The sequence below is a fragment of the Dendrobates tinctorius genome, unplaced genomic scaffold, assembly GCF_039654945.1.
Source record: "Dendrobates tinctorius isolate UK_male_01 unplaced genomic scaffold, ASM3965494v1 ptg000062l, whole genome shotgun sequence".
Lineage (NCBI taxonomy): Eukaryota > Metazoa > Chordata > Amphibia > Anura > Dendrobatidae > Dendrobates > Dendrobates tinctorius.
The window spans coordinates 25,383,901-25,411,329 of NW_027361730.1; the positions used below are offsets into that span (position 1 = coordinate 25,383,901).

Genomic DNA, 27,429 nt, shown 5'->3' on the forward strand with positions numbered 1-27,429 from the left:
TGAAGCAGTGTAACTAAGTTAAAGTTTTAAGTCTAGGAGTAACTAGAGGAAAAGAAAACATGTACTGTTTCATATATTTTTTAGCAACATGGATGACCTGCTGTATGAAATTGAACAGAAATAAAATATTGGAACTGAGCATATGTTATAGCTAAAGGAATAATATGTAGATACAAAATCATGACATAGAATTGAATATTTTATTTAAGTTTAGTGCAAACTTAGTAGAAAGTCTTAAAGCACTAAAACATTAAGAAGATGGAGTTTGCTCCTTCCCAAAATATTTTCTCTTTTTATACCACAGCTCTTACTTAGGGCCTTTATCTTTAGAGTTTTCTGGAAGAGATCTTGAGGCTCTAGACCCTCAAAAAAGAAATCTTCATTGAAGATTGGGCTGCGGCTTCCGCGGATCAGGGTACTTCTTTGCTTTTGATTTTTGCCAGGTACTAATGATATGGAAATGTAGCAGCCAATGTTTTTGGGATCTACGGACTGTTTATACAGTCCTTCTGCACTGACAAGACGAATACGGAGTCTCATGTTTTCTGGTCGATATTCAGTGGACAGCCTTAAAATTCCTCCTGTATCTAGAGTTACAGCATTATCTACCGGGAATTTCCCAGGGGACAACAGCAAACCACTAGTGGAATGTGCAGGAGAGTCATATGCCCACTCTTGGGATGTTCTTCTGGTGATACATGGACTACTGTCAGTTGAGCTATCCTCATCAGTTGAGATTGAACTGTTTCTCAGAGCAGAAGACATATAGTCGACCTTAAATGCTCTAGACAATTTATTTTCCTGGTTGAAGGATTTTAACAATTTCATTGGGAAAGATCTGTGGAGCAGAGGAGAGCTAAAAGGAGAGGAGTCATTTGAAGAAGTTGTGTCACTATCTAAAGTTCCAGAACGTTTAAGAGGTCGTAACTTCAATGTGCTGTAGTAGTTTGGTGAGGCAATCTCTTTACAAGATACAGTATTAGAGCGAGATCGAGGTAGCAAAATAGGTGGATTAGCAGGGTCATTGTGAAACAGTGATTCTTTTCTTCTTGTATTTGGACTTTCCAGCAAGGTACAGAAACCATAGCAGGTCTGTGTCTTTGCAAGATGAGGCAATGATAAAGCAGCTTGTGACTGAGGATCAGCATTAGTATTCTCTCCCTCTAGAGTATCTTCCACACTCTCTACTTGAATGGTGTGAGTATAATATAAACTTGGTCTTGCTGCTTCAAACATCGACATGCTGAGGTCAGGAATGGACAGGTACTGAGGACCTGAATTTAGCTCTTTATGAGTTTGGTGCCTAGGAGGTATACAAAATTCAGGAATACTATCTGGTGTCAAGACATTTGTAAAAGTGGAAAGATAATGCCTGGGCCTCTCTTTTCCAACCATGGTCAGCATACAGATTTTCTGGCCACAATAAGCTTAGTGACATCGACATTCACACGTGAAAAAGAGGCTGGATGTGCTGTAACATAAGAAGGGAAAATCATTAGGCATGACAACAGATCCACAGATGTTAAGAGTAACATATTTAAAAGGAACACATCTAAAGTATCTTTATGAATATGACCAATTGCTAATGATATGCAACTGTTTGCCTCCCCAGTGCTTGTAATCACACTAGCTGCTTGCAGTGAAATCCAAGTGACCCAGATAGAAACATCAGTCTTACCATGTCACACTAAGAAAGCTGGGTCGGACCTACTTTGCTATTATCCCCCCCGTATGCCACTGCCTTCTTATAATTGGGCAACATCATGTAAGGAAAAAAGTAAACAACTCCACAGAAAAATCTACTAACACTCCATAGTTAAAGGGAAAAATTAACATATAATTTACAAGCCAATAGTTCCAATAGCTCCACAAAGGAGATAAGAAAAAAAATTATTTATCTGTTTAGCCACTATAACAATAATAATAATAATAACAACAATAATAATAATGTTATTTCTATAGCACCAATATATTCTATAGCATCTTACGAATCAGAGGGGACATGTACGGATATCAGACATTGCACAGCAATACATATTTAACAATTCAAATGAAGGGTGTTGGCCGTGCTCGCAAGTTTATAATCTATGAGGAAGCAAGAGAGACACAAAATGTAAAAAGTGCTTGTAGTGTATGGTTCAGCCATACATATAAAAAAATAAATAGGCGTATTAAAATAAATTCTCATAGGTAAGTCATCAAAAAGCACCGATTTTCTGACGTTGCAGCGATATTGCTAGCGATATCGCTACATGTGATACTTACCTCCGACCCACTCTCCCGCTGCTCATCGTTGGTCGCGCGAGAACGTCCTGGACCATTCCTCGTCGGCCACTTCCTGCTGCGCTTCCTGTGGCGCCGACGAGCGAGGTGTGGACTCGGGCGGGAGGACGCCAGGATCGCCTCGTCTGACAGGTAAGTAGCGACCCCCGACCCCTGCTATGTCACTGGTGAGATCTGCCTGTGTGGCAGCTCACTAGCGACCACTTAGCGATGCACCAGCGATCCATATCGCTGGTGCATCGCTAAGTGTAACGGTACCCTTAGTACAGATATATAGTGTTATTGAATGCATGGAGATTGTGAGGATAGATGATAGAAGGGACTAATTCTTAGGAAAATTAGGAAGGGAAAACAGGGAATAGTTACATTAGTGAGGTGATAGGACAATCTAATGAAATTTGGTTTTAGGGCCCATAGAAAACTATAAATACTGGGAAGTAACTGGATTGTCTTGGGTAGTGCATTCCAGAGAACTGGTGCAGTTCTAGAGAAGTCTTGGAGACGGGAGTGTGAAGTTCGGATTATAGACTTTATCATGATATGACCAGTTTAACACATAAAAAAATAGTGAAATGACCTCTTTCATTACATAGCAGTGGAAAATTATGAGATGCCAGTTAAAGTACTTAAGGGGCACAGAATCTCTGCATATTTAATATATTCTGTTTCCGTCCCAAAAAGATATGGTCTTATATTATGTTTTTGCTAAGAAAGATGGGTTAGTCCTTATTTTCAGAGGATTTCTTATTTTTTTCCATGAACAACAATCCACATTTTTTCTTCAACAAAAAAATCAACATTTATTCAAATATAATCATGTCATCACACACACACTGCACATACCTTCCTTCCATTGTATATACACACACTGCATATACATACTCATGTATATACACTCACTCTGCACATACAGTACATAACAGCCCAGTTACGCTAGACTCCTGTACTTAAATGACCTTTGCTGGCATCATGATCAAATGACCACAATGTCATAGAAGGTCCTTAAGCAGTCTTAAACTCGGAATAAAAATGCTGGGGTGAGAAATTGCCCAGTTTGCCGCCCACCCTCTTCTTCCTAACGCCGGACATGCATACCATCCTGTTTCCTCTTCAGTTCTCATATAACCTTTGATGACATCATGGTTATATGATTGTGACATCACAAAAGGTTCATAAGCAGTCTTAACCTCGGAATATATATACTCCGGAAGCGCCTAAAAGAGTGAGGGTGCTGTGCAATTGTCCAAACCCATCCCAAAACTGGCCCTGACTGTAAATTTTCGATTATTTTTGAAGTAGGGGTTATATTTCAAACAAACTTTTTAAAAATCCTTTAAAATAATGCTTGGGTTTATTTAAGGGGTAGGTCAGATTTTCGGGGAGGCATGGTAGTTCTCATTTCCAAAGCCTGAAATGCAATAAATCCAATAAAAAAATTCAGATAAAAAGCATTATTGACAACTAATCATGTGAACATTTCCTGAGAGGCTGAAAAGCTATATAAGGCCGGGGTCACACTAACCGACGCAAAATACGGTCAGTATTTTACATGCGTAATACGGATGACAGACCCCTAAATAGTGCTCCGTATGTCATCCGTAATCAAGGTGTGGTCGCGTATTTTGCGCATGTCAGCATCCGTATGTAATCCGTATGGCATCCGTATGGCGAGATTTTCTCGCAGGCTTGCAAAATGGACATATAATGGAGCCCTATGACAGTTTTATTAAAGAAATAAACGAATAGATATAGACACATAGAATGCGTGTATATATATATATGCATTCTATGTGTCTAAATCTATTCTTTCGTTTCTTTATTAAACCTGTCAGTGTGAGTTTACTGTATAGCGCACTGAATTGCCGGCTTTGCTGAAAGACACCGGGTCAGTATTTCTCGCAGGTCACATGTGTGGTCCGTGTGTAATCCGTATTTTTTGCGCACCCATAGACTTGCATTGGCGTACTACGGCCGTAGTACGCTGACAATCGCAGCATGCTGCGATTGGCACGGAGCGTAGAATACGGATGAGAAATATACGGCTGGTGCGAGGGACCCCATAGAGAATCATTGGTCCGTGTCTAATGCGTGCTTTTAACCCCTCTCACTCGGCCGTATTCCTTGCCAGTGTGACCCCGGCCTAAGAGGAATACTTTGGGTTTGCTACAACAAATAATCAATCTTCTGGCAGCTAAACATCTCATCAGCACAAATTGCTCTATTGTCTAGTAGTCTGCTTCAATGTACCAGTGTAGCAAAACTTGTCAACATGTAGTTCAGGCTGGTTTCACACTTGTGTTTTTTAGCGCAAAAAAAGGCATGCGTTTTTTCCCTATCTTTTACATGGGTGCGCATAGGTGCGCATACACATGCGCTTGTATGCGTTTGTATGCGCATGCGTTTTTTTGTAGTGTGCACTCGGGCGCACAAAATGCATCCTGTTGCATTTTTTGTGCGTCCGACTTGCCCCCAAAAAACGCATGCGCACGCAATGCGTTTTTTTTTACACTCAAACACCCATTATAGTCTATGGGTGCGCATGGTAATGCGCACGTATGCGCAAAAAAAACATGCGTTTTTTAAAAAAAAAACACGCACGCAAACCTGCAAAAAACGCACACAAACGCATGATGCATTTTTATGTGCGTTTGCACTGCGCACGGTGCGCAGCGCAAAAAAACGCAAGTGTGAAAGTAGCCTTATACTGCTAAATTCAGCATTGCTTTAATTCAGTATTTAAAGGGAACCTATAATCAGATTTATGCTTTCAGAACCATGACAGCATGAATCAGACACTGGCTACACAATCGCATCCGGGTATGTTTTACTCTAACACAACGTGGCTGTCCGGAGTAATGAGTAATCATACTTTAAAAAGCAGGCGGAGAAGTATGTGTCTTGGCTGACTAGTCTGAGGCAGTTCCCTATTGGGCTTTTCCATGCCCTGTTACTGTTGACTGACAGGTCTTTATGTGTGTACATTAGGACAGACCTGTCAGTCAACAGCATTTGGACAGAGAGAAGCTGTCTGGGGATTGCACTGGATTAGTCAGCAAAGACACATAGTCCCTGGCCGGGATTACAAATTAATTTTACTCTGGATGGCTACAGTATTTCAGACTAAAACATACTTATCTGCAATCACAACGCCTATGCTTGATTTGTGATGCGCATCGTTCGGACAACATTAATCTGATTACAGGCTACCTTTAACTTTAGATTCCTTCTTTGTACCACTGCTTATAATGTCAAGAGTGGCTAAATCTATGCAGTATTTATCTCAGTGGTATGGGACTGCTATAAAGGCTAAATATCTGCCATTTAATCTGCTGTTTAAGCATTACTTCTATGCTGTTGTTTGCACAGTACAAGCACATCCCTAGAGTGGTACTCCATAGAGACGTCATGGGTTCTCAACAGTGTTATCTAAAAGGACTCTACTAAGTATTGTGCATATCAGACTGAATTATGTGTCCAGCTGCAGTTAACCCTGCTGTGACGTGAACATTGATACTAGGCAGAAATCAAAAGGTCATTCTAATCATTATGATTTTTTTTTTTCTTAAACACTATCATTTTTTGGGCCTACAGAATTCAAAACAAATGTCAAAAGTGGTCAAATAGGATTTTTTTTAGTTAGGTTCATTTAGGCTCCATTTTTTTGTTTACCATTATAGTACTACAAACACACAACCGAGTGTTCTAGGAAGATTTATTTTGTAAGGCCGGGGTCACACTAACCAACGCAAAATACGGTCAGTATTTTACATGCGTAATACGGATGAATGGCCCCTAAACAGTGCTCCGTATGTCATCCGTAAGCAAAGTGTGGTCGCGTATTTTGCGCATGTAAGCATCCGTATGCAATCCGTATGGCGAGATTTTCTCGCAGGCTTGCAAAATGGACATATAATGGAGCCCTATGACAGGGTTTATAACAGAAACCAAAGAATAGATATAGACACATAGAATGCATATATATATATATATGTATTCTATGTGTCTATATCTATTCATTCGTTTCTTTATTAAACCTGTCAGTGTGATTTTACTGTATAGCGCACTGAATTGCCGGCTTTGCTAAGACACCGGGTGCGTATTTCTCACAAGTCACGTGTGGTCCGTGTGTAATCCGTATTTTTTGCGCACCCATAGACTTGCATTGGCGTACTACGGCCGTAGTACGCTGACAATCGCAGCATGCTGCGATTGGCACGGAGCGTAGAATACGGATGAGAAATATACGCCTGGTGCGAGTGACCCCATAGAGAATCATTTGTCCGTGTCTAATGCGTGCTTTTAGCGCCTCTCACTCGGCCGTATTCCTCGCCAGTGTGACCCCGGCCTATCTGTCAAAATCTGAAGCATTGATGTCATGATCCAGCGTGGATCTGACAGTTTAAATGGATAAGTGAACTTTTTTTCCTTTGGCTAGGTGCCAAAGAGATGTGATTGCCCCCGGTGGCCATTAGAATTATTACACATGGTGTCGTTCATTCTAAGTTGCCCCGGTGGTGGTGAGTGGTAGTGCACTTTAGTTTCTTTGGTTTAGTGCACGTAATTATAAATCAGGTGTGAGGCTCTATAAAAGAGAGCCAGGTGTGTTCAATCACTGTTGGTGATATTGTGTGTTAATCATTCACAAGGAAGCCTGGGTGAAAGGAACTGAACATGAGTCCTGCGCAGCCCAGCCAGAGGGGACGAGTGGCAGCTATGTGGTCTGCAGGAAGGGCTAGCATGGCGTGGTGGAGTCGCAGTATACGGTGTCAGCAGGAGGTGCTTGCATGGCTTGGTGGAGTGGTGACGATGGTGAGAGTTGCACTCAGCATGCTGGACTTGGTTGCTGAAAACTGGACTCAAGCATACTGGACTTTTTGGCAGAAGCTGGACTCATCTTTGGGACTCTGTTTACTGGGCAGCTGCAACTGGTGGTGGACTCTGCTCAAAGGCGGCACTATGGTGAAGGATCCAGTTATGGTGAAAGATCCGGGTGGAGGAGAAGATACAGGTGGTGGGCTCTGTTGCTAGGAGCGTACGCAACAGAGCAAAGCTAAGTGGTGTTTCCCCTGTATTGTCATTTTCCCTCATGTGTGTTTAGTGCAGTGGTGGGATTAGTTTCCGCACCGACCAATTCCCTAGTGAGGGTTTAGGTTCAGGGCGAGCTAGGGTTTTTAGGTTCCTGTGCGTCGCCCGGTGCGGAACCGGCATAGGGAACGTTAGGAGTGCAGGGACTCTGGCTCAGGGGAGTACAGGAGGTCTCCACTTCCCTATTGCAGGGCCCACCATTGTTAATGTTACCCAGGTTCCCCTTTATTATTTAAATTCGCCTTACTGGAGGCGGGGTTTCCAGACTACTTTATATATACGTGTAATATCTAAATTCGCCAGTTGGAGGTGGTGTATCCAGCTGCACGTCCTATTATTTAAATTCGCCCAACTGGAGGCGGTTTATCCAGGGTCACATGTGTCATATGGGTTCGCCTTGTGGTACTCGCTGCGTCCAGACACACGTGACCGTGACAATTGAACCCAGTTTGCACAGAGCATTTTTTGCATCATAGCGTAACATACTGTGACGAAACAGCATTTATTCTTATATATATATTCATATTACATATTGTTCAGTAGGTAAAGGGGCATGAGTCATTGTTCATAAGAGACTTTATGTTGACTCTTGTATGTTAATCTATGAAATCTACTGATTAGATTTTATATCAGCTCCCTGCGGTTTACTAGTCTACACATCTTGAAGGACAAAAATGCAGGTTAATTGATCAATTGAACATTGAGGGATTACCTCCCCCACCTTCCTCAAATACTGTGGGAGAATACCCTGAATGAGAGTTGTGGATTTTGAAAGAAGGCTTCATCTATCTACGCAGAGACTTTACAGGATCAACTCAAGGAACCAGGGCTTTATCGGGTGCCATACAGATCTACTCCATTATGCATCACTGAAAACATTTGGAGAACCCCGGTCGGGACTGTACTTATGTTGCTATCGTCTGGAGCTGGATACATGTGCTTCGGTCGTGGTGTCCATCGTCTGGAGGAGCATAGTGTAACGGCGCCGGTCGTAACCACCGCCGCCCCCCTAGCTCCGGGCCCCCCGCGGCTAGTTCTTACCTTGTCCGTCGCGCACCGCCGCTTCCTCCCTCCTCCGGTCCACGCACGCCTCCTTCCTCCTCCTGCTCACGCGCGCCACGCCTTCCTGGTCTCCCAACAGCGGCTACCCCGCACATGCGCATTAGGGCACGGGCGCGCGGCCGTCGGGTGGTTTAACCCTGAGGTGGGCGGCGGCCGATTAGTGGCCAGCCTATCGCCTACCGGCAGGGGATATATCAGGCGTCTCCCACAAGGGGAGGACGCCTGATTATTGTGTGTCCCTACCTGCTCTAATTTGGCCACCTATAGGTTCCTATAGGTCTCTTTGTATCTCGTACGTTCCCTAGTCCTAGTCTTGCTGTCTCTACCTCTGGTGTCTGCCCTGTCTTCCTGCCCGTCCTCTGTCCTGCCTACTCCTAGTGTCACTACCTTCGTCTCCCTGGTTCCCTGCCTCTGTTCCGTCCTCCAGTGTCCGTTCTGTTCCCTGCCCAGCATCCAGCCCTCTGTCTACCGGTCCTCCGTTTGTTCTCTATCCTCCTGCACGGAGTTCCGAGCCTTGGTAAGCCTCGCCAGCCGGTTCCCTTCTCCAGTCCCTCAAGCCGCCCCTCTCGGTTCCAGCAGTCACGGTTCTGCCCCCTGCGGTCCTGCCCCTAATGATCCCTGTACAGGGGTCGGGCATCACCTGGTGCGCTCGACCCATGGGCTTGGGATCCGCGACCCAGAGGGTCCACTCTCGGACGTTATCTCTCCCTGAACGTCACACATAGGCTGTGACTGCAGACTATACCGGCGGGAGATACAAAAGCTGTAGCCCAAAAAAAATTTGGGAGAGAGTGGGTATTTCCTGCTATAGGTCAGTGGAACTACCGGTCCTGAGTTGGAATCTTGTGAACTGGGGCATTGCATTGTGGCCATCTACCCGGAGTTGTTGTAAGACCGTGGACATAAGAAATACAAACAGTTGCATCGTTAACCTACCTAGGTGATTATTACAACCCACAACCTCAGATGCTACAGTATAACACTATTTTCTGACAAGCTCTAAAAACATGTGATATCATATTGGAAAAGTGTATGTTCTTGCAGCACCAGATTTATTGAATGAAAGTGCTCTATATGTTACTCAACCTGCCTGACATTGTTACTGGTGATATGACATTCTAGTCAACCTCCAAATTTGAATGACCCTTTACTTCCAATTAGTGTTGAGCATTCCGATACCGCAAGTATCGGGTATCGGCCGATACTTGCTGTATCGGAATTCCGATACCGACTTCCGATATTTTTTCAATATCGGAAGTCGGCATCGGAATCGGAAGTTCAAAGTTGATTGACAGCCTGACGTCATCATGATGCGCGGTGTGTGCGCATCATGATGCGCCGTCATTTCGGGCCTTCCGGGGGTCTCTGCCGGCCTGCCGGGGGGCTGTGCCGGCCTGCCGGGGGGCTGTGTGGACTGCCCGGGGTCTGTACCGGCCTGCCGGGGGGCTGTGCCGGCCTGCCGGTGGTCTGTGCACCCTGTGGGGGTCTGTACCGGCCTGCCGGGGGGCTGTGCCGGCCTGCCGGTGGTCTGTGCACCCTGTGGGGGTCTGTACCGGCCTGCCGGGGGGCTGTGCCGGCCTGCCGGGGGGCTGTGCCGGCCTGCCGGGGGGCTGTGCCGGCCTGCCGGGGGGCTGTGCCGGCCTGCCGGGGGGCTGTGCAAGCATCGTCCGATGGGACTACAAGTCCCATCTGGCGATGCCTGCTACCATGACAGTGATTGACACATTAGCCAATGATGGGACAGTAGTAGTCCCATCATCCGGCTAATGTGTTAAATGTTAAAAAAAATAAAAAAAAATACTACATACATACATACCACATACATGCTACATACTACATACATACTGCATGCTACATGCATGCTACATGCATGCTACATGCATGCTGCATGCTACATGCATGCTACATGCAACATACATACTACATGCAACATACATACTACATGCAACATACATACTACATGCAACATACATACTACATGCAACATACATACTACATATATATTACATGCATGCTACATACATACTACATGCTACATACATACTACATGCTACATACATACTACATGCTACATACATGCTACATACATGCTACATACATGCTACATACATGCTACATGCATGCTACATGCATGCTACATGCATGCTACATGCATGCTACATGCATGCTACATGCATGCTACATGCATGCTACATGCTACATACATACTACATGCTACATACATACTACATGCTACATGCATGCTACATGCATGCTACATACATACTACATGCATACTACATGCATGCTACATACATACTACATGCTACATACATACTACATGCTACATACATACTACATGCTACATACATACTACATGCTACATACATACTACATGCTACATACATACTACATGCTACATACATACTACATGCTACATACATACTACATGCTACATACATACTACATGCTACATACATACTACATGCATACTACATACTACATGCATGCTACATGCATGCTACATGCTACATACATACTACATGCATGCTACATGCTACATACATACTACATGCTACATACATACTACATGCTACATGCATGCTACATACATACTACATACATACTACATGCTACATACATGCTACATACATACTACATATATACTACATGCATGCTACATACATACTACATATATACTACATGCATGCTACATACTACATATATACTACATGCATGCATACATACTACATATATACTACATGCTACATACATACTACATGCTACATACATACTACATGCTACATACATACTACATGCTACATACATACTACATGCTACATACATACTACATGCTACATACATACTACATGCTACATACATACTACATGCTACATACATACTACATACATACTACATGCTACATACATACTACATACTACATACATACTACATGCTACATGCTACATACTACATGCTACATACATACTACATGCTACATGCTACATACTACATGCTACATACATACTACATGCTACATACATACTACATGCTACATACTACATATATACTACATACATACTACATGCTACATGCATGCTACATACATACTACATACATACTACATACATACTACATGCTACATACATACCACATATATACTACATACAACATACATACCACATATATACTACATACATACTACATACCACATATATACTACATACATACTACATACCACATATATACTACATACTACATACATACTACATACAATACATTCATACAATACATACATAGACATACAGTACATATAACATAGAGTAACATACTTACCAATACTTGTCACATTGTTCCCCGAAGCCATTGTCTTTTACGGAATAAATATTAACATAACAAACCACAAAAATACTCACCCACGATCCGAAGCAGTCCACGAGTGTGTCCCACGACGATCTTGGGTAGAGAACTGCAGCATCAGCTGTTGCTGCCGTTCTCTACGGGCTGCAGGAATCCAATGACGGAAGGTAGGTATCCTTCCGCACTGTATTCCTCCGCCACTTAAAAAAAAAAAAAAGTCCCTAGTCTCACTTTATGCCATTGCTGCGTGGGAATTTCCCACACAGCAATGGCATAAAGTGAGACTAGGGACTTTCTTTTTTTTTTTAAGTGGCGGAGGAATACAGTGCGGAAGGATACCTACCTTCCGTCATTGGATTCCTGCAGCCCGTAGAAAACGGCAGCAACAGCTGATGCTGCAGTTCTCTACCCAAGATCGTCGTGGACACACTCGTGGACTGCTTCGGATCGTGGGTGAGTATTTTTGTGGTTTGTTATGTTAATATTTATTCCATAAAAGACAATGGCTTCGGGGAACAATGTGACAAGTATTGGTAAGTATGTTACTCTATGTTATATGTACTGTATGTCTATGTATGTATTGTATGAATGTATTGTATGTAGTATGTATGTAGTATATATGTGGTATGTATGTAGCATGTAGTATGTATGTAGTATGCATGTAGCATGCAGTATGTATGTAGCATGCATGTAGTATATATGTAGTATGTATGTAGCATGTAGTATGTATGTAGCATGCATGTAGTATATATGTAGTATGTATGTAGCATATATGTATGCATGTAGTATATATGTAGTATGCATGTTGCATGCATGTAGTATATATGTAGTATGTATGTTGCATGTAGTATGTATGTAGTATGTATGTTGCATGTATGTAGTATGTAGGTAGCATGCATGTAGCATGCAGTATGTATGTAGCATGCATGTAGTATATATGTAGTATGTATGTAGTATGTATGTAGCATGCATGTAGTATATATGTAGTATGTATGTAGCATGTAGTATGTATGTAGCATGCATGTAGTATATATGTAGTATGTATGTAGCATGTAGTATGTATGTAGCATATATGTAGTATGTATGTAGTATGTATGTAGCATGCATGTAGTATATATGTAGTATGCATGTTGCATGCATGTAGTATGTATGTTGCATGTAGTATGTATGTAGCATGTATGTAGTATGTAGTATGAATGTAGCATGTATGTAGTATGCATGTTGTATGTATGTAGCATGTAATTTTTTTTTTTTTTTTTACATTCAACACATTAGCGGGATGATGGGACTACTACTGTCCCATCATTGGCTAATGTGTCAATCACTGTCATGGTAGCAGGCATCGCCCGATGGGACTTGTAGTCCCATCGGACGATGTCTGCACAGACCCCCGAAGCCTGCACAGCCCCCCGGCAGGCCGGCACAGCCCACCGGAGCCTGCACAGCCCCCCTGGCAGGCCGGCACAGCCCCCCGGCAGGCCGGCACAGACCACCGGAGCCTGCACAGACCCCCCGGCAGGCTGGCACAGCCCCCCGAAAGGCCCGTACAGACCCCAGAGAGGCTGTACAAGGGAAAAACAGGATTTTTCTTATTCCGATACCGGAAGTCCCATAGACTTGAATGGGACTTCCGGTATCGGAATCGGCGATACCGATACTTTTTTTAAGATCGGCCGATCCATTCCGATCCGATACTTTGAAGTATCGGACGGTATCGCTCAACTCTACTTCCAATGTATCAGATTCTTAGTGCAAAAAAGGTGTTTCAAGTCTTCATAGAGACTTCTTGTTTAAAAAGAAACCAGTGGCAGCTCAAGATCACTATCTCCACTAGCGTAATCTTTTCAGATTTTTCCTACAAATCAAAAATTAATTTTGACTGGATTTCATTATTTATTATTCAGTAAGGAATCCCAATCCCTGCCTTGCTATCTGGCCATCTATACAGCACATATTATAACACACATTATGGTCAGTATCTAACACGCATTGTGGCTCGTATATCAGGTACTACAGTTAGGAAAATAAGTATTTGAAATACTGCTGATTTTCCAAGTTTTCCCACTGTGGTGTAGTGACCACTGTGTCCGCTAGGGGGCCCTGTGTGGGTGTCCCAGGATGGGCGAACAGGCATATTCAGTGTGGTAATAGGAGGATGCTAAATGACCGTTATGTATCCCAAGGTGGGTGGCCTTGGGATGGAGGCTTGATTATGTGTTGATCAGCAGAGGTACTGCTGAGGTTTCTGGTACAATGTGTCAGGGAGAAGCCTTCAGGTGGATGGTGAGACGGGTGGAACCAGCCACCTACAAACCCACCCACCTACAAACCCACCCAGGGGCGTGGGTCTAACGCCCTAGTAAACAGTATGTGTGTGAATAGTTGTAGGACCTGCGATAAGTTCATAGTCATGTGATCCAGTGGACATGGCTATGGACCATATAAGGTGACCAGGGAAGGTCACATGAGTGAATGCCTGGACCCGGTTGGTCCGTATGGAAGGTCTTGTGAGGCCGATGTGCTGGAAGATGTGGCTGCCTTTCTGAGAGCACGTGTGGACGCTGTTTGTAATGGCGGCGTGTGTCTGACAGTTCCCTGGAGGGAACGGATGTCTGCAGTGTGAAGACGCTAAGAGGTAACCAGGACACGGGGAGAGTAAGGGAGAGACTGTATAGCCTGTTGGCTAGATAAAGCACAGCCTGTGTGACCAGAGGACTGAGGGGAGCAGAGCTCCACTATGAAGATACCCTGCTGTCTGCTTTAAGACTGTTGCATACTGCTTTGGTTTATGCTGATGAATAAACCGCATGGACTATATTGATGTTATATGAGAAACCCGTGCTGGACCAGGTTATTTGGCTGCAAAGCGAGTATCCCCAACCTGAATAACAAGTGCTACCTTACAATTGGTGGAGAATGCGAAAGGCACTGTTGTAGCGTTGTTGCTAGGGGCAACGGATGAGGACTGCAAAACTCGGTTGCTAAGGGCAACGGTTCCAAAAGCACATGTTGCAATGCTGGTGACTCTGAGCCAGGAGAACAGACGGTCTTGAAAACCGTGAGTATTGCTGACCGGGGTCAGTGGAAGAGATTTATAGGACACCTCTGCGGTAGAGGGGTCCGAGAGCCTGCGTGGCCGGCAGGTGACGGTCATGAAAACAGTGTGGTATGCTGACCGGGGTCAGAGAAAGAGACTGTTGATTGCAATAGGGTGCCTATGTGAATAAGAGGTACCCGAGAACCTGTGTGGCCAATATCAGCAGGTGACGGACAGGTGTCCGTGTTGTACTGACCGGGGTCAGTGAGAAATACTGTGTACCTGGATGGTTCAGCTTGCAAGGTCCTGGAGGGTCAGTGTTGGGAGATTCTAGGAGAAGAATCGGATCCCTGGAGCACGTGCTGTGACCTTGGACCTGGTGAGACGTGAGTGTTGGACAGTCTCAGGAGGAGACGGATGTCCTGAATAGCACCCACTGAGCCCCAGGACCTGGTGAGGCCGGTGTGTTGGGAAACCCTGGGAGGAGAGTCGGCTCCCTGTATAGCACCCGGTGCGCCCTGTGTGTGGGACAGTCTCAGGAGGAAACGGACGTCCTGAATAGCACACAGACAGGACACGTGTCTTTTTGTGTTGTGTGATTTTTTCTTTTCCCTCTCAAGTCAGCTTGCGGTGGCTCAGTGGGGTCAAGAAGGTGACAAGCGGCTTGCTGTAACTCGGCGGGGTTACGAAAGTGACAAGTGGCTTGCTGTAACTCGGCGGGGTACAAAGGAGACGCCAGCAGCTGTTTGTGAGCGGCAGCCAGAGGTGCCGGTGATTGGTGACAGAAGGAGCTGTGGCAGTGCCAGCAAGAACTGGTGTGGTATCGTGCGTAAGGGGCCAGTACAAGCCCGAGAGACAAACTGTGTTGTGTGAACTTTGGTCTAAGGAAGCCAGTAGAAAGGACATGGGGAAATCCCGAAAGGGGGCAGTGACCCAAATGGGGGTGGTAACTCAAAAAGGGGTGGAGTCCCAAAAGGGGATAGTCACCCAAAAGAAGGTGGAGTCCCGGGGAATGGGGTGGAGCATCCAATGTAAAAAGGGTGGTACAGATGAACTGTTGCCAGGAGCAAATGTCCTATGTCTGTCCAATATGCTTGGTGAACTACCCAGCTTGCACGATGCTACGGGGGTATGGCCTCCAGGCAAATAATGAAGAGATAGTTGGTCTGGTCGACCTGCAGAGCCCGGTGGCTCTACTGAGGGTTGCTCCTGAGATACCCGTCAAAAAGGTTGGGATCACTTGCAACCACAGTGGCACTAAGGAATGTTTAGTGGCCTGGGTAGTCTTTGAGACAGGCTGGGATATCGAGGGACAGGATGTCACGATAGTCCCGAATTTGTCCTGTCCAGTGGTTAAAGGCCGCGACTCGAGACTGTTCTCTGGTTTGTGGGAGAGTGGAGTTCCTCTACAGCAGGGGGAAGGAGACCTTTCTACTGTTGGCTAGCAGACATTCAGACGGTGACGCCTGCTAAAATGGGCAGGTCAGATGTAGAAGTGACCGGAAGAAGGGGTACGTCTGCCCAACTGACGGACCTGATGTCTTGTGACAGGACTGATGGTGACCTGATTGATAAGACAACTGGAGTAGACACACGGTTAGACGGTAACTGGAGGGTTCACTCGTCTGATGGGGGTGACTCAGACTCTGGGGGTGACAGTGGCTCTAAGAGAGAAAGGGAGCACAGAATAGATGAGCTGGAGAAGGAGGTCTCTGAGCTCAAAGGTCACCTAACAACGTGGCAAAGTCTGAACAACACCCTAATGGGAGAGGTGAAAATGCTCAAAGAAACTGTAAGAGGTCTTCTGCGGGAGAAGAGGTTGGACGAGGACTTACAACGGCCGAGCGCGAGTGATAAGACGGAACTGCCAGTACCCATCTTGGCAAAGGGTCTTGAAGAGGCTACATCTCATGAAGATTTGGAGCCAGGAGCTGAAGAAGACAGTCACCCGGTCGGGACAACTGTAGTGAGAGAAATGTCCGTGGTAAACCCAGAGCCTTCGGTCCAGGAAGAGAGCAAGACCACGACCTTCAAGTTTGTGATTAACATACCCGAAGAAATGCAAGAAGCCTGCACTGAGGAAAGTGTGCATGAGGCTTTTAAAAAGGCCGTCAAAGCGTGTAAGGTGCACTGGGCACCTGAGACTCGGCAGTTGGTGATAATATCAGCCAGGGAAGACACAGCAAACCGGGTAGCTGTCCTGAAAAATATCCATCTGCAATGTCTCCATGCTAAGCAGTTGTTTAGGCGGAGTAATATGAAAGCTGCTCGACGCCTAGAGCTAGCAAGGGAAGCGAAGAAACGGCTGGGCTTGGGGGAAGATATAATTCCCGTACCCAAAGGTCCGATCGGGAGAGTCATTGGAAGACTCGGGAAGGTAATGCAAGACCTTGTAAATATCTCTGGTGTGGCAAGGGTGAGGATCCCTCCGGATGATGAAGTCCAGTTGTCGGGTGAGGAGGCCATGGTTCCCATCATTGTGGTTGGCTCCATGGAAAGCTTGAGAAACTTTCGGATGCTCTTGGAGTATCGGGTGATGTACCTGAAACAGACTGAGCAGTTGAGGCTGGACCGACTGTGGATCAATAATGAGGTGCGGAACATCAGGTGGCGGCCGCTGTTAATGAATGGGAAACCGAGGAGGAAAAAAAAAGACAACAAGCTAAGTCTCAGAAAACCAGAAAAGTTGGTAACTATGCAGATTGCAGATCCCTGATCTTAACAGCACAACTAGCAGCAGTCGTGGAGCGTTCCTACGTTGGTCCTAGACGCTTCGTCACAACCGGAGAACTACATTAGCCTAAAGCAGGAAAAAAGGAAAACTAACTGCCCCAGAGCAGACCCCAAAGGAAAGACAGCCCCCCACATGTATTGATGGTGAAACAAGATGAAAATACAAACAAAGGCAGGAAAATAGGCTGAGCAAACGATGGGGCCTGGCTAACTAAGGACAGAAAAGGAAAGCCACTGTCTGCAATCTGCCAAAAAGAACCTACAAAAATATTGTCCAACACTTCTGATAGCAAAATTAACCCTGAAGTCACTAGACTGCTAAACCTATATCAGCACTCTGAAATATTCTGAGACAGAGCAAAAAAAGAGGTCAATCTAATAAGGGACAAAAAGCAGATTGGCAAATACTGATTAATAGGAGTGGAATTTCAGCATAGCCCCAGCAGGGGCAGGCTGATTACACAAAAAACTGAATTGACCAACAAGCGCAAGTGTGAACATTAGCAAAAAACAAACTTAACTTGAGAAGACTGGAAGAGAGCTGAAGTCCAGGACCTGAGAAGCAGAATGAATCACCAGCACCCGGATAGGGCGTCGGCTGTCTTATATCCAGTCTGATACTCCAGAGATCCAATCATTATCTTCCTCATCAGGTGGCAGATCACTACCACTTAAACCAACCGAACTACCTCCTGTCACCACCAGAGGTAGAATGGAAGGGGAACTCTCAACTGGTGGAGCAGAAAATGAGTTCATGATGGGTTTAAGGCGGCCTAAGATGTAAGGACCCGAAGGGTCCCTCCAAGAAGTAACATGGCAGGTGGCCGAAAACTAACAGTAAGGCAAGTCTGCAAGTGGCAGTTCGACGGGCAGTACGAGGCTGAGAGACCTTAGCCCCTGTGAGACAATGAACGAGTCAGACTCAGGCCTGACAGTAGGGTCGACTAAGACGTATGACCGCGCCAACCGGGAGAGCCAGTCGGGGAAGGAAAAGTCGGGGAACAGAACAAACAGGGAAAGGATGGAGACTAAACAGTGTCTGATGATGCAGACTTTGACGGGAAGGCCAAAGCCCAAGGCCGATGTACTAACCGCTGGGGGCGGGGGAGGCCTAACGGCAATATGATGCGGTATGATGGCCAAAACAGGCGGAGACGGTCCCTGGACTTGTAGGTCAAGGTGACATGGGTGCCCGGTCTCGAGATCCCGGGGTGATGTTGTGTGTTCAACCCCACAAGTTTGAACAGAGGGGGGAGGTATGTGGTGTAGTGACCACTGTGTCCGCTAGGGGGTGCTGTGTGGGTGTCCCAGGATGGGCGTACAGGCATATTCAGTGTGGTAATAGGAGTAGGATGCTAAATGACCGTTATGTATCCCAAGGTGGGTGGCCTTGGGATGGAGGCTTATGTGTTGAACAGCAGAGGTACTGCTGAGGTTTCTGGTGCAATGTGTCAGGGAGAAGCCTTCAGGTGGCTGGTGAGATGGGTGGGACCAGCCACCTACAAACCCATCCAGGGGCGTGGGTCTAACGCCCTAGTAAACAGTATGTGTGTGAATGTTTGTAGGACCTGCAATGAGTTTATAGCCATGTGATCCAGTGGGCATGGCTATGAACCATACAAGGTGACTAGGGAAGGTCACATGAGTGAATGCCTGGACCCGGTTGGAAGGTCTCGTGAGGCCGACGTGCTGGAAGATGTGGCTGCCTTCCTGAGAGCACGTGTGGACGCTGTGTGTAATGACGACGCGTGTCTGACAGTTCCCTGGAGGGAACGGACGTCTGTACTGTGAAGCAGCTAAGAGGTAACCTGGACACGGGGAGAGTAACGGAGAGACTTTATAGCCTGTTGGCTAGATAAAGCACAGCCTGTGTGACCAGAGGGCTGAGGGGAGCAGAGCTCCACTATGAAGATACCCTGCTGTCTGCTGTAAGACTGTTGCATACTGTTTTTGTTTATGCTGATGAATAAACCGCATGGACTATGTTGATGTTATATGAGAAACCCGTGCTGGACCTGGTTATTTGGCTGCAAAGCGAGTATCCCCAACCTGAATAACAAGCGCTACCTTACACCACCTACAAGAAAGGAGAGGTATGTCATTTTTATTGTAGGTACACGTCATCTGTGAAAGAGACTTCTAAAAATAAAAGCCAGAAAATCACTTTATCATTTGTAAAAAATTAAATTGCATTTTATTGCGTGAAATAAGAATTTGATCACCTACCAACCAGCAAGAATTCTGGCTCTCTCAGACCTGTTAGTTTTTCTTTAAGAAGCACTCCTACTCTTCACTGTATTAATTGCACATGTTTGAATTTGTTACCTGTATAAAAGACACCTGTCCACACAATCAATTACACTCCAACCTCTCCACCACGGCCAAGACCAAAGAGCTGTCTAAGGACACCAGGGACTAAATTGAATACCAACACAAGGCTGGGTTGGGCTACAGGACAACAGGCAAGTAGCCTGGTGAGACGGCAACAACTGTTGGCACAATTATTAGAAAATGGAAGAAACACAAGATGACTGTCAATCTTCCTGGTTCTTGCACTTCATGCAGGATCTCGCCTTGTGGGGTAAGGATGATTCTGAGAAAAGTCAGGAATAAGCCCAGAACTATATGGGCGAGAGGATCTGGTCAATGACCTGAAGAGTGCTGGGACCACAGTTTCAAACATTACTGCTAGTAACACAAAACGCCTCCATGGATTAAAATCCTGCAGGGCATGCAAGGTCCTCCTGCTCATGCCAGCACATGTACAAGCCCGTTTGAAGTTCGCCAATGACCATCTGGATGATCCAGAGGAGGCATGGAAGGTCATGTGGTCAGATGAGACCAAAATAGAACTTTTTGGTACAACTTCATTCGCCATATTTGGAGGAAGGAGAAGGATGAGTAGAACCCCAGTAACACCGTCCCAAGCATGAAGTATAGTGGGGGAAACATCATAACTTGGGTGAGCTTTTCTGCAAAGGGGACAGGACAACTGCACCGTATTGAAGGAAAGATGGATGGAGTCACGTATCATGAGATTTTGGCCAACAACCTCCTTCCCTCAGTAACAGCATTGAAGATGGGTCATGGCTGAGTCTTCCAGCATGACAATGTCCTGAAACACACAGCCAGAGCAACTAAGGAGTGGCTCCATAAGAAGCATTTCAAGGTACTGGAGTGGCCTAAGTAGTCTTTAGACATGAGCCCAATAAAAAGATCTTTGGAGGGACCTGAAACTTAATGTTGCCCAGCAAAAGCCCGAAACCTGAAACATCTGGGGAAGATGTGTATGAAGGCGTGGGCCAAAATCCCTGCTGCAGTGTGCGCATACTTAGCAAAGAACTACAGGAAACGTCTGACCTCTGTAATTACAATCAAAGGTTTCTGTATCAAATATTAAGTTCTTTTTTTCTAGTGTATCAAAACCTTATTTCATGCAAAAATGCAAATTAATTATGTAAAAAATAATACAATGTGATTTTCTGGATTTCATTTTACATTCTGTCTCACGGTTGAAGTGTACATATGATAAAAATTGCAAATGTCTCCATTCTGTGTAGGCGGGGAAACTTGCAAAATCAGCAGTGTATCAAAAACTTATTTTCCCCACTATATATTGTGAGATCCTTAAACCACACTCTGTAACTAGAGCTAACATGAACAGATGGTAAGGTAACAACAAGACTTTGTTCAGCTAAACAGTTACTAGGCAGTGGACAACCATAAATAAGGTATGTCGCAGATGTAACTGTAAAGAAAGAAATCAGAGGAAACAAATCAGTAATTGTAGAAAAAAGGGTGAAAAAATTCAGCTCACTCACTCAGAAATCCAAAGCATGGGAAACAGGAGTGCCACAGGAAGCTAAAACTGTAGGAATTTTTATTCCTTACCAAATGGAATGGCAGGATGGATGCCCGGCCACTGCTACATTCATTTTCTATGGGGCTGCTGGAAAAAGCCGAGTGGAATGTTTGACAAATCTTTAGGCATTGAATGGAGTGGGGGTGAAGCACGTGAACTGCCGCTCGTTCCTAAGGCTGGTTTCACACTTGCGTTTTTTGTGCTGCGTTTTTGCACATAAATGCGCATGCATTTTTTTCCTATACTTAACATGGGTGCGCATAGTCATGCGTTTGTACGTGTTTGTATGCGCATGCGTTTTTTTGTAGTGTGCGCCCTGGCGCGCAAAATTCATCCTGTTGCATTTTTTGTGCGCCCAACCTGTTTCAAAAAAATGCATGCGCACGCAATGTGCACAAAATTCACCCAAAAACACATTATAGTCTATGGGTGCGCTGACGTGCGCATAGTCATGTGCACGTCAGCGCAAAAAAAAGCATGCGGTTTTTTGTAAAAACCATGCGCAAAAAAACAAGAAAACGCATAAAACCGCATGATGCGGTTTTTATGTGCGTTTGCACTGCGCACTCATTGGGTGGACGCCGACCAATGAACAAGTTATTATCTATTTACTGTGCAGATGAAAACTTGTTTTCATTGGACAACCCCTTTAAGTCTGTGATTTCAGATGATCATTGATTTAATCAAATGAGTTCTATAGGGAGCTAAAATCCTTTGAAAGTGATTTTTTTTTACTTTGGATCTTAAGGCCCCGTCACACTAAGCGATCTCGGTAGCGAGATCGCTGCTGAGTGACAACTTTTGTGACGTAACAGCGATCTCACCAGCGAGATCGCTGTGTGTGACAGCGATCAGCGAGCGGCCCCCCTGCCGGTATCGCTGGAAGAAACCTATGGACATTTCTTTGGTCGCTGGTCTCCCGCTGGCCAGCAGGCATCGCTGCGTGTGACAGGCGGGAGACCAGCGATCAGGTGTAAAAAATAATAAAAAAAATAAAAAATATAGTTATTCTCACCTTCCGACGTCCCGTTCAGCCATCCTGCCTCTCTCCACGCTCTGGTCCCAGTGATCCTTTGCACGAATGACCGCGAGACTTGGTTATCCCTCGAGACCGTGACATCTTGCGGTCATTCTCGCAAAGGATCACTGGGACCGGAGCGTGGAGAGAGGCAGGATGGCTGAACGGGACGTCGGAAGGTGAGAATAACTATATTTATTTTGATTCTATTTTTTACAGGGATGGCCAGCGATGCCGGGCGCTCGGCATCTCTGTGCTGATCGCTGGTGAAGCTGTCTGTGTGATAGCTCACCAGCGATCACATAGCGACTTACTAGCGATCCTGACACCTTGATATCGGTGTCAGGATCGGTGGTAAGTCGCTTAGTGTGACGGGGCCTTAACACATAATTACAAAAACACTATTGTTGAGGCTAATAGGGCTTTCTTTAGAATGTGGTATCAAAATTTCGGTATTAGAAACATCTGAACAGGGGCTTATATGTCCTACCGAATTATTTCAATTCGAAATCAACAGTTCACACACTTGTCACTGATGTGATCTACTAAAGTGAAATATTTCATAGGATATGACTGGATTTCCTACATTTCTGGAGTTTCTGTTTAACACGTGCTCTAAAAAAACAGTGAAGCTTCAAAAATATAACATATATGCCTTATCTTATTTAAATCAACAAACATATAACATCAACTAAAGTGTGCATCTTCTTATTTAGTAAAACTCATTTATTGAAATACTTTTACGTAATTTTGGTTAAAGAACAATATAATTTCTATGCATAAGCTTGCATATTAGGTGGAGAAATAGTACTGGAACTAATTCTGTCTCACTTGATCAAAATATAAATGCAATTTTTACTACTTGATGCTACAGAAATACTATCAAATCATGTCATTGAATCTAATTTCAGACTTCGGCTACATTCTCTTTTTTCATAAATTTGGCTTGTTTGATGCATTAACCTTTAGCAATGGATCAGTTGAAATCAGTTGAAAAAGGATGTAAAACAGAAGTGTGTCGTCCATTTTTTATCCATATTTAATGGACCCCATTGACTTATGCAGGTAAATTTGATCCACAAAAAGGATGAAAGTAGAATATGCTCTGAGTCTCGCTGACTGGACAGATAGGTCAGTTTTTAAAACTGATGTATGGATCACTGAAACTCTATTAGTCCAAGTGCTGTTCATTTAAAAAATTAAAGCACACATGTGTACAACAGACTTGTGAATGCAGTTTACAGCTTGCATCCAATAAAACATTACAAAAGTATAATAAGGTAAAAGTTTTAGTATAAACAATGTAATGAAGAAATAAAGACCTACCAGCCAGAATCGCAGCAGCATGTTGGTGCCATGGTGGAGGTATCAGTACAACAGGTGAGGTCAGGCACCAGGAAGGTTTTTTATTCCCCTATTAATAGGTAGATGTAACATTGAGACTGCATCCAATAAGGCAAGAGCTCATTACCATACCTGGACACAACCCCTCGGCCATGACCATTGCGACAGCTCTTCCTATTAACCTTTTCAATGCCTGTAAACTTAGAATGAGTTCTAATATAGCTATGGCCAATTACTTTTCAGATTTTATGTTAAGAAATTTTTTTATACATTAAATATTTAAAAACCCCATTTTCTTCCTCACTAAAGTGATTCAACACACGCAAAGTTTCAGGTACAAGCCTGTCTATAAGTTATAAAAGTTTCTAATTAATTTGTGCACATTCAGCAATTATGGGATATAATGCAAATGCTGAGTCTTCTGGGTATATCATGTGATGCATGAGAAATAAACTAGGGTGCATTTAAAAAGATGTACTGAACCTGAGGACTTTCCATGTGTTTCCCTGCAACTGCGCCTTACAGGAAACTGTATCTGCTGAAGTGAGACGTGTACTTTGTTCATCAGCGCAACCTCATCGGTCACCTTAACAACGGAGTTAAAAAGGAAGGTGCTGGGTCAGCTTAGTACCACATCTAGAGAGGGTGAGCCAAGTGCAAATTCTTGCCAACGGATCTGATTCCGCGTCTCATGAAATCAATGGAAAAATACAGATTTTTACACATGAAGAAAAATTGTGCATGTTTGACATCACTTTCAGAAAGACTAATAGGACTAAAAATAATGATTTTAACATTGTCAGCAAATAAATTGTATGTTTAAGCTGTGCTTAAGATATAAAAAAATACCTAAAATACCTAGAGGAGACCATCATTTAAATGAATCGTAAATTGAGCACAGAAAATATCTGTGTCTTCCATGCTGATTTGCTATGGATTCCACCTTATGAATTGCACAGAAAAAGGTTTCTTCTAGGTAAATAAGGCTGTGTATGCATAAGATTTTTTATTATTTTACTTCCACATAAAACTATTAATTTTTACATTATATATTAATTTTTAAACACAATTAGTATTTGTATTATCACAGAGCTGCACCACTGCATTCTTCTAAACTCTAATGTAATGATCACATGGAGCATTTTTCACGCAGATATCAGAATGTAATCTGCAATTCCGAAATCTGCAATTCCGAAATCTGCATGAAACTCATCCATTTTTGACGAGAAATCTGTACTGCCGTACAAATGCCTGCAAATTTTTCTGCCATGGTTTAGATTTAGAGAAACACGTCAATAACCAACAGATTTCTTATTAAAGAGATTTTCATGAAGATTCTTAAAGTGGTTTTGTTTAATTGAATGGGGTAATTTGTGTGAAAACACTCGGCTGTTCAAACTGCAAAACACTGCTTGAAAGCCAGGACCAGCTTTGATTACTGACACAGTTTTCGCTAATGAAAAAAAACTAATTGTGAACAAAGGCTCCGATTGATTAAAAGGTATAGTGTACATGCCATTTTTATACAAGAAGCTGTTATGAATAGGTCACCGAGGAGGATAGCAGGAATAGGCTAGGCCACCAGGAAACCAGAAAGGTTGGTAACTTAGCGGATTGCAGACCCTTAATCTTAACAACACAACTAGCAGTAGCCGTGGGGCGTACCTACGATGCCCTAGACGCCTCGGCACAGCCGGAGAACTAGCTAAGCTTAAAGCAAGAAAGGTGAAATCTAAAACTGCCCCGGAGTAGAACCCCAAAGAAATAGATAACCCCCAAACATATATTGTCTGTGAGACAAGATGAGGCACAAACACAGGCAGAAAATAGACTGAGCAAATGATGGGGCCCAAACTGTCTAGATAGGATAGAAAAGGAAAGACATTGTCTGCATTCACACAAAAACCCTAAAAAATCCAACACGTCTGATGTACAAAAAACATTGAGGTCTCACGACCTCTCCCCCACTTTATCAGCATTCTGGTGTGAACTGGCAGCAAAGCAAAAGAGACTAATAACAGGGGACTGACCAAACTGATTCAAGCTGTAACATATGGAGCGGGGTCCAGCACTACCCCAGCAGGGAGCACTCTGAACCCTCACAACAAAGCAGAAAGAAGCAAAACCAGATCAGATGTAAAGGATTAGCAAATAAACAACTTAACTGAAAAATGCAGGATCAGGCAGGAGACAGCAGACCTCAAAATGCACAGAAAGAAACCAATCACCAGCAGCAACTGAGGGAAGCCTGCTCACTTATATCCTCCCAGCCAGTAACCCCTGACTTTCAATCATCGTCATCAGGAGGCAGAATTCTGTCAACCCGGCCAGCTCCACTACCCGCAGTAACCACCAGGAGCCCCGACTCAGAAGTCAGATCAAGAGAATTCACAACAAGGGGCGTTTTGAAGTAGGATGCACAAAATTCATTAACAGGTACACAACATTAAGTAATGTGCACTTCTAAGGTCTTCACAAGAAAAGTCACTCCAGTGACTTAAGTAACATTTCTGGCATAAGAAATGCCACCACTATTGATGAATTTGATGGCAAGGTATTGCCATGCCCTGGCTTCTCATCAACTCCACCCATTTTTGGTTTAGCTGCCTGAAATTGATGTGAAAACACAAAAAAGTCGCTAATTTTTGCATAACTTTTCAAATTCTTTTATGCCTGTTTTTTGGTGTAAAGCCTCTGAGGACATATGTTCTCATATGCACTATGGTTTACGCTCATAAAATTTCCATAACGCTGTGTGAGTTTCTTTTATATAAAACATCCAAACAGCATGCGATGAATTCCACTGACGAATGATGAGGTCCGTTTAGGTTTCTGTCATTTTGATAACACCGATAGTGATACATGCTGTGTTATTCTTGCTAATAAAAGTGACAGAAATTTTGATTCAACTAAAAACATAAGACAGTTTAACGGGTTGATTGACAGAAGGCTTATCGCAAATAGGGGCAATCGACATGGCGTCAGCAGTGATTCCTCATCAACAAAGCAAAGTGGAGAAGAATTAACTGCTTTGTGAAAATTGTGTGACCAATTGCCGCCTGGATTTAGTCACCGCTCTGAGCACTTATGAGCTTTCTCTTTCTGGTGATTTGCTTTGTGAATGATGCTGGTTCAGCTTCTTTGAAAGCTGTCAGTTAAACCAAGTTACGTAGTGTGAGGCAGTGAGGGTGATCATAGGTGATCACATATGCGTGGGTCGATATGTATCCATCAGAATGTGGAGTCCTATTAGACCCGCTGGAGTGCCTTGTATTCACAGCAGGACGCCTGTGAGTCACAAGGCAAAGTAAAAGTGTGGACCTGGTCAAGCTATTTGGCCAAGGCAATGTTCATTAAAACCTGGTAAGGGCTTTCATTTTTGAAGCGGACTACAGGATGGTAGTGGGGCAGTCCGCTTCCTCCAACCCGTGTCTTACAAGTGGCCCATGGCCACAGATTTCAGTTAAAAACCCTGCAGTATAGGGTTTGGGCGTGTCAGTGTTTGCTTGCAAGTAGCAGAGCAGCTGGCTCTGCAGCGTCCAGCCTGTGTGAGGTAACACACACAAACGCAGTGAACGCCTGGCACCCCGCAGCATGATACGGCTGTGCAGTCGCTCTCGGCAACCGGTCTCATGTACGGACTGTTGTGATGCCCCGGCTGCAATT

At 44.2% G+C, this 27,429-nt stretch overlaps 1 protein-coding gene across 1 annotated transcript; it reads right to left on the reverse strand.

Moving 5' to 3' along the window:
* Positions 1-181: 181 nt before the first annotated feature.
* On the reverse strand, positions 182-23,889 carry LOC141093012 (C2 calcium-dependent domain-containing protein 4C-like). Its single transcript, XM_073579424.1, has 2 exons — positions 23,746-23,889; positions 182-1,471 (listed from the first exon to the last, which is right to left on the reverse strand). Exon 2 carries the CDS (start codon positions 1,402-1,404, stop codon positions 235-237), a length of 1,170 nt encoding a protein of 389 aa, XP_073435525.1. The 5' UTR covers positions 1,405-1,471; positions 23,746-23,889; the 3' UTR covers positions 182-234.
* Between the last annotated feature and the right edge of the window lie 3,540 nt (positions 23,890-27,429).